Source organism: Manduca sexta, chromosome 2 (assembly GCF_014839805.1).
Source record: "Manduca sexta isolate Smith_Timp_Sample1 chromosome 2, JHU_Msex_v1.0, whole genome shotgun sequence".
Lineage (NCBI taxonomy): Eukaryota > Metazoa > Arthropoda > Insecta > Lepidoptera > Sphingidae > Manduca > Manduca sexta.
This window is the reverse complement of record NC_051116.1, coordinates 2,537,646-2,552,052: the sequence shown is the minus strand read 5'-3', so window position 1 is coordinate 2,552,052 and position 14,407 is coordinate 2,537,646. Positions and strand designations below refer to the sequence as shown.

Here is a 14,407-nt window from a genome sequence, read left to right as displayed (position 1 = left end):
TTAGACACAAATATGCCTGAAAGCCTCTTAGACTTTCAGATCTTAGTTGAAAATCTTAAAACCGACTTCTCACAGACTGCATGAATGAAAACACAAGTCGATAGGTGAGCAAACTGTCACATTTGAAAAAAGAACAGACAATATTTATCAAAAACAGTTGTGAACGTTCAACGGACAGCAGCGTGTTGTCCAAACACGTTTTCCACACACGTCGAACGTTCTCTGTCCCACAATCACAGCCTTTTCACCGACGCAGCGCGAACGCGCCCGAGCCGCGCCACAGTCCACCGCGCACGCCACCACGGCGCACGCCTCTCGCATTTCGCGCCATTTTTACTTTCAAACTAACGCATTCCGGATTTGAAAACAAATTTTAGGAATGTGATATGTGACCTACGTTCGTTCCAAGTGCCATAAATTAGTGATGGAATAAAAAAGTATTTTTTAAAAAATGGGTGTTTATTTGAAATTATTGTTTTTTGTGACCGTTCTTGTGCCGTGTGTTTTTGGTCAAGAGACGGCTTGTTATGGTGCTGGGAGTGTTGCTGGTGCGGCTATCGGTGCTTTCTTGGCTGCACTGTTATTGGTGGCAGCCGCATATTATTTGAGGAAACTTTATTGGAAATCGCGCAAAGGTAAGTTACGTACAGCCAAACCAACTCTCTAAGGCCTAGACACACAACCAAATGACTTATGGACCGCTTAAAATAGATTTTATTCCAATATCTAAACATCTTTTAAAACGTAAAATTTATTTACTATTTACTTTATTATCTGTCTAATTACAATTATTGTTATTATAAACCTGTTTCAAATCTACGCTAAGGTTTCACTTTCCGAGTTTTTATAAATAAGAACGCCTTCGAGTGTATTACCTTTGCTTTAACATTTTCCTACTCCATAGCGTCTATTCTGATATAAAAATCAAGATTCAAGACTCGTTTTATGATTTTCCTGTTATGTTGTCCTCTCGGTTTATATCTTTGAATATTAAAGAAATATTTATATCTATAATGAACGACCTGTGTGCACAAATGTAATGACGTTAATACATCGCAATTAAAATCATCATTTACTAGATTCTTTTCGAATGATAATGCGCAATACTGTCTTAGAAGTCAACAAGCTTGAATACCTAACGGCTAGCTTCGAGTTGCTGCTATTTTGCAGGTAAATATTTATGAAGCATTTATAATTGAATCATAACAGTTCCGTGACGGGTGTAAAAACTTAACATTGTACCAGTACAATAAATATTAACAAAACGTGTAAACACTTCAATTGCACCAGAGTATGTAATCAGACATAAATTACGCGCATAAACTTGAATATGAACGGTTATTCAGTCAAATATTCTTTGGAGGTAAAAACCATTTATACATTAGACCAGAGGTACCGTAACTTTATTTTCTCATAGACCGCTTTCAAGATTTCGCAGGTTCCGGACCGCCTACAGTTACATTTCTGCTATATTCCCCAGATTATGCAAGGTTTTTAATACAACAGTCGCTGAGCTTCTTAAAATATTATCTGCCTACATTGATAGGCGAAGTCAAGTCAACATTTTAGTTTTTTACTATCAAAACCAGATACATTCGTAGACCCCCGCTTACGAATTGCGAACCCCCTTTTTTGGTCACGCCAACGTAGAACCCCGTCGAATCTCCCGTGGAGTCTTGTGGTCATCTGCACCACTTTGGTAATCAATGCTTTAGACCATAAGAATGGCGTAGGAACTGATCATCCTAATTTATTACGAAGCAAAAAGATGTGCGTTAGACTATAAGTATAGTTTATGAACTGTTCAGCTTAATCTATCATGAAGCGAAAAGAAGACACGAGCAAGCGCCTCGTCTGGCAGTAAAACTGCTGGCAAGACCAGTAGAAACGACCTGCTCTTTGAATCAAAGAGCTTGGCTCCGAAATCTGAACCACGCTCGTCATTACATTTATTACTATGTGCTCTATAGGTAATGTAGATTTACAATTTCCTTCAAGCTAGAGTACAAAATGCCTATAAGGCTGGGAGTAAAAATTTTATAAATCCACATAACAAAAATATTTCAATTACTGTAGTCAAGAATGTAATAGGTTTATTCTTATTCTTTCGTAATATATTTTAACTAATTAAAAGAATTTCTATTCTATAGGAGCGTAAAACTTTTCTATATTGTCCGACGTTATTATCTATCTTATTTGTCCTTCTTCCAACAAACTTCTACCAAAACTTGTAGACACCCAAAACTTTAAAGTATTTTGTGGTATGGTGCAAATACGCCTGCATAATTATATTGACTGGCGAGGGTAGGACTCACTTATAATCGACGCCAAATCTGGACCCTATTTTACCATCAGGTACAGTAAGGTCATTTTGCAATGGCCAAAAAAACTATAATACTAGTGGTGGTGTTGGCTTAGGTCGATATACCTATTATCGGTTCTTCTTAAACTACTGAAGGGTGTGGCTAGATAAACGGCTAATGGATTAAAGTTGAGCAAGATAGCAGCGTAATAAATTGGAACGTCTGGGAAGATTTGTGATATAAAAAGTTTAAGCAATTGTTTGCTTAAAATAAATTGCTTAAAAGATCGGAGAGAAAATCTTTTATGTTTACTTTTTGTTATAAAGTACTTACCTACTTAGAATAATAAATAAAGGTAATGAAGTATACGAATTGCTTAAAACATCGGAGAGAAAATCTTTTATGTTTACTTTTTGTTATAAAGTACATACCTACTTAGAATAATAAATAAACGTAATGAAGTATACAAATTATAATATGGCTGCATGCTCTTTGATCTTAGCGGGTTCTTTAACGAATAAATAAAAAAAATAGTTTCATAACTTCTTCTTCTGGATGATAATCTATGTAAATTTTTACTTATAACTTGGCAGCATGGTCTCTGGTCTAGCGGATCCCTGTGGAATGAATTAAGAAAACGTCTATGTAGAAAGAAGACGTGAAGAATGACTTAATTTCAAATAATAATAAATGCAGCATTCGTCACGTAAAAAAAGAGCGTTAAAAAAACTACGCAATAGTGATGAGTCAAAAAAGGACAGTGACGTCATATTACATGTTTACAATAATGTGATACTATTTATAAATCCATGTTTTTACACCACACATAATTAATAATGTTTGGATTTTCGGAGTTAGGCTCCTACTTTCTAGAATTCTACATGGACTTCCTTGCCTTATTGTCTGTTCCTTGCTCCTCCTAAATTCCGTATTATGTGCATTTTACTTCACTAATTTAATGTTAATAATGTGGTAGTTTGATGGAATAATATTTATTTACTAATATAAGCATTGATACACTACAATAGTTTACCAAAGTTAAACCTGTGAACGATTTATGTCGAGTTAAGTATGCAGTTATCTCGTATCTCATTGTAAGATTTAAACAGCTAGCCAAAGGAGGTCCTCGCATTGCCAGCGCACTTTCACTCAAACCCGGTTAGCAAGTCCACTTGTTTTATTTATATTGTTTATTAAATATTTTCCCTCGTCAGGTGTAAAACTTCCCTCGTTCGAGTTCAAGGTATCACCGCTTTGTTTGTTCCTGTCGCTAAGCAGTTTTACAAATCCATTTGTAATAGTTTGATGTTTTAGACAGTGTAATTTTAATTTCACGAAACAAATCTGTTTCAGTTCAGTCATCAAGAGCTTTGTAAATTGTAATTTGTCTTTAATGCACAATTCTAAGTGGTATTGCTGTCTGTGAAGCAAGCGACTTATTTTGTTTAGCTGCATCAAAAAGTTAATGTTGCAGCCTTTCTTTAAAATTGAATATTTCGTTTCGAAAACAAATGACCAATGAAGAAGCATTTGATCTGTCCTGAGGGTCTAATTGCTTTCAAAACATTTTACAAAAACTCAACGAAATCGACTTCAAAATGGTACAAACGAAGACGTAATTGCCCTATGATACCATATTGAAAATCCTCACTCTAAACCTATATGCTAGATACTATGAAACATTACAACAAAAAGAAAGATAAAGTTATTACTGAAGAAAATGGTTAAACCTTTTTTCCGACTTCCAAATATCTCAGCCATTTTTTACCTTAATTGCTACACTTGTTTTAAACTCGGGGGCCTTTTTAAAATTCCTTTAGATAACGGCATAGGACTCATAATCTCATGTTTGTATGGCGATTAGCTATAACACCTCTCTTTGTTCAGAGCTTCAGTTTGGAGGTCGCAAAGATAGCATAAAAAACTATGAGTAGGTAATTATAAAAAATATAGATCCATCTATTCATTTCTTTTTTAGAAAACTAAAAGAACAGAGTTTTAAGATGGTGTAATAAATTGACTACGGTTTTAAGGTCCAAGAATTAAGGAACTCGATACTATCTTACATATCTGGCAGCTATTTTCTATTTATTATTCGAAATATATACGCAAATATGGTGGCAAGGGTACTTGAAATATACAGCCGACTCGCGTAGATGCGAGAATAAGATGATTCTAAGAAATAACTACGTTTCATCGTGGACCGGTTTGTCGTGTTCGTACGTTGAGATAAGCGCATCACGTGACTTCGCTCGTATGCTGGCTAGTGGGAACTAGATATACTTATTTTATATTTGAATAGATAGCAAGAACCAATGGAGAATAACTCGCTAAATGGCAATATCCTCATTTGGGGATTGGGATGTTCGTCCATAACACATCATGGATTGGAATACACATAGCGATAATTGGATGCTTTTCTTTCGAGATCAAATTTGTGACTGTTTGTGGAGGATGACGAGTCAGTTCACCTCCAGTAAGTCAGGTGGATATATTATTTGGATTGTCTTATCGTGTAGTTGATTTACGATTACATTTCGACTACACTATCATCATTGCCAGTGTAGTGGCTATGCTGCGACGAATTAAAAAAAAACTGTAATACTTCTGTCTTAGTATTTGAGATGTAACTTTGAGTGATAGATTGAAGCAATACTTAAAGCATTAGATAGAAACGACAGTAAATCCCGATAAGTTTTCCTTCCTTTATTGCAACCAAGTGGGTCAGTTGGGGTGACTGCCCATGTATCGCTTCAAAGAATTTGTTGGGCTTCAAATCTTTAACATGCTTAAGGCATCAGCCAAGCTGCCACTAACCGATAGTTGCATGACAGTTTTACTCAAGAATGTAGTCTGTTTGAGACTTTTATATCTAGTTTAGTTTACATGTCATAGCTCAAGATCTCGAATTGGTATTGATGAGGTGTGTTCAAAAATTATACTTTAGAAAGAATATGTCGTACTTAGTTCAAAATGTCAAATTGATGCTGATCTAGGTGTAGTCAAAAAGTTCTTCAAAGGAATTGTTATCAAAAGCAATGTCTGTCTTCTAGCTTTTGTCCAAACTAGATCACGATGTAATTTTGTCTTTATCTCCAAACGGTAAGGCAGAAATTCGAACAAGGCAACCATTTTTAAAACAAATATTTTTTTGGATAGTAACAAATGCCCTTCGAGATGACCGAACATCTTGTAGCACTTGATTTTGTCTTATTCTGTTGGATGTCATTCAAAATGTTATAATGTTCCGTAAAAGGTAAAACTGCTAAAAACAATTTAAAAAATCATAACTGCTTTAAACTTGTTTATGCATTTTGTTGTTACTATCGGTTGAAAGGCGAATTGATTTAAGCGATATTTTTTTTCGAAATTTTCTAATTAGGTTAAAAAACATAGAAAAAGTGCTGATTTGAAATAGGTGTGAAACTTAGTGTTAATTCACTTCAATTAGCCCTTCAACCGTCGATATATTTTATGAAAAATATTTAGGTATATATATGAAAATTGTAATGCTAGATTCTAAATTAAACAAAAATATTATAATGCGATAAGACCGCCCATTGTGTAACCATGTCTTGTATTTGTTTTTCTTTATGTTTTATTGGTTGTGCAAAAAAGAAATATATTATTATTATTATTATAATGAGTTAAAATCAGATATTGTTGGTTAAAGGTTTACCAAGTTGCCTTGAAGTGACCCCAAGCAATATTCGAAGTCGACACCTGGCGACCCATTCATAGCTTCACATTGTCCGATTGTTATATGTATAAGGATCACATTGTTATTGCTAAACAATTATCCGCCATTTTGCGACGTGACGTCAATGCATTAGAATTTAAAATCGTCTTTGGTTAACGTTTTACGATAGGTACTTCCTCGTTTAAAAGAAAAATAAGATAAGGATGGCATGGAGAACAATTCTACATATATGGTACAACTTTTTACTTATATTATACATGTTTCCTGTAAAGTTTATGGTGGTGTAGCCTGACCAGAAAAATAAAAAACCTACTTTGACGGTGGCACTTTTACTTTTTTGTTTTAAAACGTTGCCAGTACAAGAAATTAGTTATATTTTTAAGCCCTACATGGCAGTTTTTGATTTTCATTCAACATTCTGTGCTGCTGATTATGATGTTCTAAGTATCTAGATATTGCGTAATTAAGCTAAAATTGCAACATGATTAATAAACACATACCTATTCAGTTCGGAGGTTACTTCTGAATTATCGACGTTATGTTATATTCTTATCAAATATCCTTCGCTCTAAAAGTGAAGCATAACATCGTGAGGAAACCTTACCTGGAATTTTCTGTAAGAATTTCGAAGATATGTAAGTTTGCCCGCACTAGGCCAGCGTTGTGGATTAAGGTCTAAAACCCTTAGTAGAGAAGATCCGTGCCTAGCAGTGAGCAGTTTATAATATAGAGCACGTACTATAATTATTATCATCCTTGTTGTGATAAAGACAAGACGATTCCCGATGTATATCCTGTTCGGGCATCATTTTCATAAAATACGATTCCTTAGCCAACAAAGGACTTACTAGCTTAACACGTTTACTTCTATTTATTTTAGCTAAAATAAAACCTCAAAAGAAAGGTTCCAAAAAGGTCTGTGCAAAGTATAAAACGTTTTAAAAGAATAAGTCGTAAGCCACACGTCTTAAGTCACGTTCAGGAAAAGCCCCGATAGAAATACCACTGACTCAAATCACAACGATGACTAAAAAATAATATCAAGTTATACAAATGGTTTTACTTTTTATCCAGCCATGTAAATTGGTTATACCATAAGAAGTAAACAGATTTTTGCTATAGAAGAAAAAATATTATTTAGAGATCTTGGTAATATCTTTTGTAACGTGCTGCGTAGTTTCTAAACGACTTTTATCAGCTATTTCATATAATAATTATAATAATATCAGCCCTGTATTATATACTTGCCCACTGCTGAGCATGGGCCTCCTCTACTACTGAGAGGGATTAGGCCTTAGTCCACCACGCTGGCCTAGTGCGGATTGGTAGACTTCACACACCTTCGAAATTCCTATAGAGAACTTCTCAGATGTGCAGGTTTCCTCACGATGTTTTCACCGTTAAAGCGAATGATAAATTCACAAAGAATACACACATGATTTTAGAAAAGTCAGAGGTGTGTGCCCTTTGGGATTTGAACCTGCGGACATTCGTCTTCGCAGTCCGTTCCACACCCAACTAGGCTATCGTAGCTATTTCATAATTAAAATAATTTAAAAATACAGTTTATATGAACTATAAGACTGACACGGTCATTAATGATAATTATCAACCAAAGTCATTAATCAGTCTCTTAAATAAATGAGAAAAAAAAAACATCACATTGAACCTCTTGATATTAAAATCTATACTACACAAATAGTTTAAACTCTAGGTCAAAAGACATTTAACAAGGTCAACCAGAAAAATGACAACAATGACTTCTATAATAGCAATAACAGATACTGAAATACCTAAATATGTAGTATGACGTCAGAATCTAAATTCGCTTGAAGTGATGTTCATTCAAACTGACACATCGATTGCTACTAACAAACTGTCATATCACTTGAATGCGGACTAACGACTTTCTTATCTTGATAAAACAATTCCGATATCTATTGCAGCATTAGGTTGTATTAAACGTAAATTGTACTACCGTTTATGTTGTCTATGATTATCAATAATGCTCTTTTTTCTGCCTCGATATATACTTAGACTAAACCTATTTATTATAATAAGCTTGCTTTTGCCTAAAATCGACTCCTGTAAGTAAAGCATCAAGTTGTATATACGAAATTCTTACATCTAGTAAGTATGTTAACTTTACAATAAGCAAGAGATTGCAAAGTTTTCTACACTCAGTTGTATATTGTAGCAATAAGTAAACAGGAACTCGCTTCTAAACGTCTTTTGTTACCAACTATCAACCATCCACAACATGCAGTTTCATCGAATCAAGCAAAAACATTAACAACTTCTTTCGCATAACGCTTTGACAGTTCTTTCTCTAATTACGAAATGAAAGAGTTTACGTAAATGATTGCGCAAAGCTTTCTCCTCTCGACATTCTAAATTCCATGCACATTAAGAGCTGGTAAATCATAGTCAATGACATGGCTTAACGTATGTTCTGGTGACTATTTGAATTTAGAATTATTTATTTTTTTGAAGTAAGTTAAAGCGAGGTTAATGTTAGTGTAATTTTTTTAATTCAGCCAGTGTTGATCTGGTGATTTATGGTTTGACGTCAGATATGGCGAGTAAGTGAATTAATTTGAAAAAAGAACAAGAAAGTTAAATTGTTTTGTGGGCTTACTGAAATAATCCGTGAGTTGATACCGATGAAATACCTCGAAATTGAAATTAGAAAATACTTACTAGAGATCAGAAAAAAACGCTATTTCGCATTTAACTGTATATTACCTTATTACAACGTTAATAAGTTACATAAACCATTACCACGAGCTCGAGTAATAAACATGTCAATAAAAACTGTATAAACGCTAAAAATGATATGTAATAAAAAATACCAGTTCATACATCTCGTACGTGAAAGCTAATTAAGTTACTTTCCCTTCGAAGGTTGCTCACGGCTATAAACTTACGGGATAAGTTCGAGAAAGTTCTACGAAATTATGGCTGTAGGTTATGTATGTACAATTGGGACATCAAGTAGTTGTTACATTATACTTAGCTCCTTACCTAAATGAAAGGTTACTTGTCGCTTGGTTAGCTACTGCTATAGATAGGCTGGTGGTAGGATATATTTTATATCCACCTGGATAGCGACTATACACAAGGTGTTAAAACCCGCCATGGTGATCCACGTGTGTCGCGTTCCGGGATCTGTTTGTGTATATCCGATTTCAACAGGCCGGCATAATTGTATCGACTGCCGAGGAGTAATTTACACTATCCGGACGTTACTCCGCTCGCTACCAGGTGTAGTCACTTTGCTGTGTCTGCATACAAAAATAATAAGTAACTCAAACCATTCGGAATCAATGAAGCTTCTAATTACTTAGTCAAAACTTGTAGATTCGGTGTAGTTAATAGTTCTAGAGATTAGCGAGTGTGGAAAACAACTTTAGTTTTATAAAATAACTAGCTTTTGCCCGCGGCTCCGCCTGCGTTATAAAGCTTTTCAGGCTAAAGTTTTCCGTTATAAAAGTAGTAGTTTCCCGGGAGCCTATGTTCTTCCCAGGGTCCCAAACTGTCTCCATACCAAATTTCCTCTTAATGCGTTGGGTAGTTTTTGAGTTTAACACGATCAGGCAGACTGATGCAGCGGGGGACTTTGGTTTATAATATATTTTTGTAGAACTTTTTAAGAGGAACAATCCCGTTATACATTATTGTTGAATTACTTTAAACGTTTACGCAGCGCACGCAACGGATGCTCTAAAAACTAATTAATAAATTTTTCCCGTTTTTGCTATATGTTTCATTACTGCTACGCTCCTATTGGTCATAGTGTGATGATATATAGCCTATAGCACTCCAGAAACAAAGGGCTATTCAACACAAAAATAATTTTTCAGTTCGAACCGGTAGTTCATGAGATTAGCTACTACTGCTCTGCTCCCATTGGGTATAGCGTGATGATATATAGCCTATAGCACTCCATGACCAAAGGGCTATTCAACACAAAAAGAATTTTTCAGTTTGGACCGGTAGTTCCTGAGATTAGCGCGTTCAAACAAACAAACAAACAAACTCTTCAGCTTTATATAATAGTATAGATATATAGATAGATTGGCTTTGGATCAGCCCCGCCCGCGTTGTAAGACCTCCTCCTAGCCGAATTTCTACCACCACCGAGATATTATAGTGCATAAGCGTGTGCGCAGTACACAGGTGCGTTGTAAAAACCTCGTTATATTTTTCCAGGATAAAAAGTAGTCTATAGCACTCAGGTATAATGTAGCTTCCTATTGATGAACATTTTAAATTGGTTTAGTAGTTCCTGAGTATGGCGCGTTCAAAAAAAACTCTTCACGTTTATATAAATATTAGTATAGACATTATTCGCGTAAACATTAGAGATCATTATATTAGTATAGATTTAAAGATTGAAGATTAAAATAGTTATTTATAAGTTTTATTCGCAAGAAGTCATGTTAAGGATATGGATATGAACTTGAGACGGATACAACAACGTAGTACATACTTATGCAAATGTAAATTAACTCAACACGCACCGTTTGCCATGTAAACAATTTAACATTTGATATTACTTTGTTTGTGTACATACACTTTTCAATAACAATGTCACTTAGGTTTACATTTTTTTTCGTAGTAGGTGTCGTGACGTCTTCGCTAGCGACCATTTTCCTCATCTTGAATGAATTCTTAATTTCTTATGACTGTATTTCATAATTTGCAAAGTAAGAAAAAATCCGAGTCGATAAACACATCAGCCACATAAAGTGTATTGAAAATAGTCCCAATCTTGTCCACAGAAATTGAATTTCTTATGACTGTATTTCATAGTTTGCGAAGTGTAATTGCATGTAAGAAAAAGTACAAGTCGAAGAACACATCAGCCACATAAATTCTACTGAACACAGGCTTCCTTTTAAGATTTTCAGAAAGGCTTAAACTCAAAGAATTGTATACGTCTTACTGTTTCGCTAAAATAGTGTAAATATAAACTAAGTAGGTTGTACGTGTCCATTGAAATGGATTCATTCATTAATTATTAATAGTTCATGTGCAGTGCGAATTAATTCACTGTTCAATTATTCAGATCACTTGCTGATTGTTCGGCTCTATGAAATAAACTAGCAAAGCAGGTCTGTGGACTGGGTTCTTAAAATATGCCAAGTGATGGGTAAGTTTATAAGAAATTTGTGAAATGATGATGTTTTTTTTTAATTTCTACGACTTAGTTCGCTGTCAAAGAAATAAAATTTTATTTTCTATTAATTTGACTGCTTTACGGTCAAATCTATGACCTTTTTAGTTTGCACAAGCTGCAATAATATTAAAAATATAACAGAACTTCTTCGTCGTTTTTTCCATTTCAAATATAACTGGCCAGTTCCAAAATTAAAAATTGACATTTCAAATTGGCCAGCTAGGCCAGAGACAAGTTTTTTATTCGTTTCTTCCAAAAAACCAGTATCTGGCCATACCGTGTAGGGAGAGGTTCTATTTACATGGCAATCCGGTTGGCGTATACAGTTAGGTGGCCAATGTCGTTTGCAAAACCGCTGTGACGGCTAAAAACCACCTTTTTATTCGTTTTCGCACCTTATGCAGAGTAAACCTCATTTCGATGATTTTATACGATCTTTCGATGAGTTTACTGTCCTCTCGCAAAAAAAATTGCAAACCTTTATCATAATTAGGTATGCATTATATACGGTCATCGTAAACGACAGAGACTAAAGCATTTTTATGTAAATAAGTAATTTTTTTTAAGCATTAAATATGCATACCCTTCCCTACATAACAAACTTCGTTTGTTTACCAACACTAAAGAATCGACCTCAAAAAAAATATTCAAAAATGTAGACCGTTGATAACGATATCGTGTTGATAAGACATGAATAGATAAGCGGATAACGTGGGAACATTGCCAGTTAATGCCAGTAGTTGCTATTATACGTCGAACAAACATTGCCAAGTGCCAGTAAAGATTATGTTAAAGTGACTGATGATATAAAGCGCATTGTGCCAGATTGTGATGCTGCCATTTTGCCATTTTCGGATTAAAAGGAGTGAGTGCATGTTATGTAATGTTATTTCAATGTCATTATAGTTGAATTTGAGTGTTTTAGCAGATAAGTTACAATAAGTAGAAGAATGAAAATTTACCATCCTTTAATGCCCTTATAATAACTAACAGCAAAGTAATAAATAATGCCAGTGTATTAACCAAAACACCGTTGTTCATTGACCTTTGCCTCTCATGGATTTGTATTGGACATGAAGTTAATGCCATGAATTATCATACTTTTCAAAGACAAAATAAGTCATACTTATTACGTTTTATATAATTATTAATGAATATATTCGTCTATTAAGAGTAATGTAGTTGAAATTGTACATTTTCATATATCTACTTAGTGGAGAAAGTTGTTTGCGCCGTTGGCCGGTTTTTCTCCTATGTATAACTCGTTCTGAAACTGAATATTATTATTTATTAGTAATGATAATTTTAGACACATTAACTTCATAAAAAAAAAACATTAATAATATTATGCGTTTGCCACTTATGTGAATTATTTAAAAAAAGAATAAACAATACAAAACCCTAAAACCAAACCTCTTTTAAAACAAGTTCCAAGTTCAAAATATTGAAGCACGTCAAAAATTCCACGCAAAAATAAAAAAAACAAAATGGTTGTGTAATTGTTTCGGGAACGGGAGCGATGGGGGCGAGAAGGCATTCGAAGGACGATGACGTCACACGACAGGTACACCGCAGCGTAGAGTTACGGCGTATTGGCGCGTGGCGTTGTTTTATTTGAACAATTGTTTCACTACAGGTGGAATGTGTTGAATGGTTATTTTATTCAAATTTATGAATCGATATTCGAGTGTGTTCCTTTAGCCTTTTTGTTTCGAAAACCTGCCAGACTATCAGCTATAGGTACTATTAAGAAAAAAGTTTTATTGTAGTAATAAACGCTTTTGTGAATAACAAGTGTAAATACTTATAATCAAGTTATTTAAATGTATATTAAAGTTTAGGTAAGGTATTTTATCTCGTTGTATTTTAAGATTGCGTTCTTGAAATGCTATTTACAACAAGCCTAATTAGGTACTATCTAGATAACATAGTTAAAATGGTGTGATAAAATTATGTTATAGACATTTTATTTTATCGCATTTTTATAAGCATATAAAATAGTTGCGATAACATTTTATGACGATATTTTGTAACGGTAATTTCGATTGTGATGCTTTGATTTTGGAACACGGACCATTCTTGACATAATTCATGGCAAATGTAGTAAATATTTCTTCCTTGCATATAATATTACGTAATAGCTTGCCCTGTGGAATTTTAGCGTCGTATCGCATATTATCTTGATTTTGATGCATTGATTTTACTCAAAAGGTTTTATTGATTTAGAATCATATGTAAATCTAAGGCAACAATTACTTGTTTATATATTATCACTTCTTGTACGTGCTAACAGTAAATCCGGACTTATGAAGTATTTCTAAAGAAATTAAGATCAACACTACCACTAACACTTGTCCCCTAAACATCACAATGCATGTAAATATCTACTCTCATACATCTGAGATTAAGTTGCTATTTATATCAACTATTGTCAGTATTTATGTACTTATATATCAGTAAATACGTGAACAATCACGTCTTGTACAAGGTCGTGTATGACAAATAATTTGTAAAATAAACACTAGAATCATTTACACAAACCGATAACTCGTATCGCGAGTTTTTGTATAAACATTGCATTACTTTTACCTGTCTCTGAAGGCTTCATTTTGAAATTTGTTTTTTGAAACTCTAGTTGGAATGTTAATTAATGGCCAGTTATTTAAGTATAGTTTTAATGAAGGAAAATTATTTTATAGATACCGAAACAGACGACATAGTCAAATAAGTTTCAACAACCATGCTGCAAATATTACTATCTAAACAATTAATCACCTTTACGAATTATAATCAACTTCTGCACTAAAGGTTAGGGGGAAAGCGTGGGTTCTTAGAGTGAGTAGAATTGCCGCTAGGCACTAGTGGCGTAGGGTCCATATAACCCGATTCCTTCCGGCTTCACTTTCGCAATTTATATAAAATCCAATTATTATTACGAATTGCTACGAATACGAACGATTGGTAAATCGCATTGATTCATATTATTAGTACTCATAAGTAGTGTCGGGTTCCCTTTCGGAAAACTTCACCCTTCGCCACTGCTAAGCACTGTAACTTTAATTTATCCACACTTAGGATTCAAGGCCAATCTATCGTATCATGAGGAAAACACAATCTCTAAGTTATCATTCCGATCATAAATTTCATATTTGCTTTCAATTAACTTCAATTTGCGGCGTGGAATGTAACCTTTATTTTTTCCGATAAAATAATGACTTAACA

The 14,407-nt window shown here is 34.1% G+C and overlaps 1 protein-coding gene across 2 annotated transcripts in view; it reads left to right on the top strand.

Moving 5' to 3' along the window:
• The first annotated feature begins 263 nt into the window (after nt 1-263).
• Nucleotides 264-14,407, top strand: part of LOC115452740 — a 63,406-nt gene continuing 49,262 nt past the window's right edge. The window contains exon 1 of one of the 2 annotated variants that reach the window (XM_037438059.1): nt 264-635. In XM_037438059.1, coding sequence (XP_037293956.1) covers nt 452-635 — 184 coding nt within the window. In that variant the 5' untranslated portion in view covers nt 264-451. Of the gene's footprint in view, nt 636-11,912; nt 12,051-14,407 lie in introns of those variants that run through there. The other variant, XM_037438061.1, reaches the window with a different exon arrangement.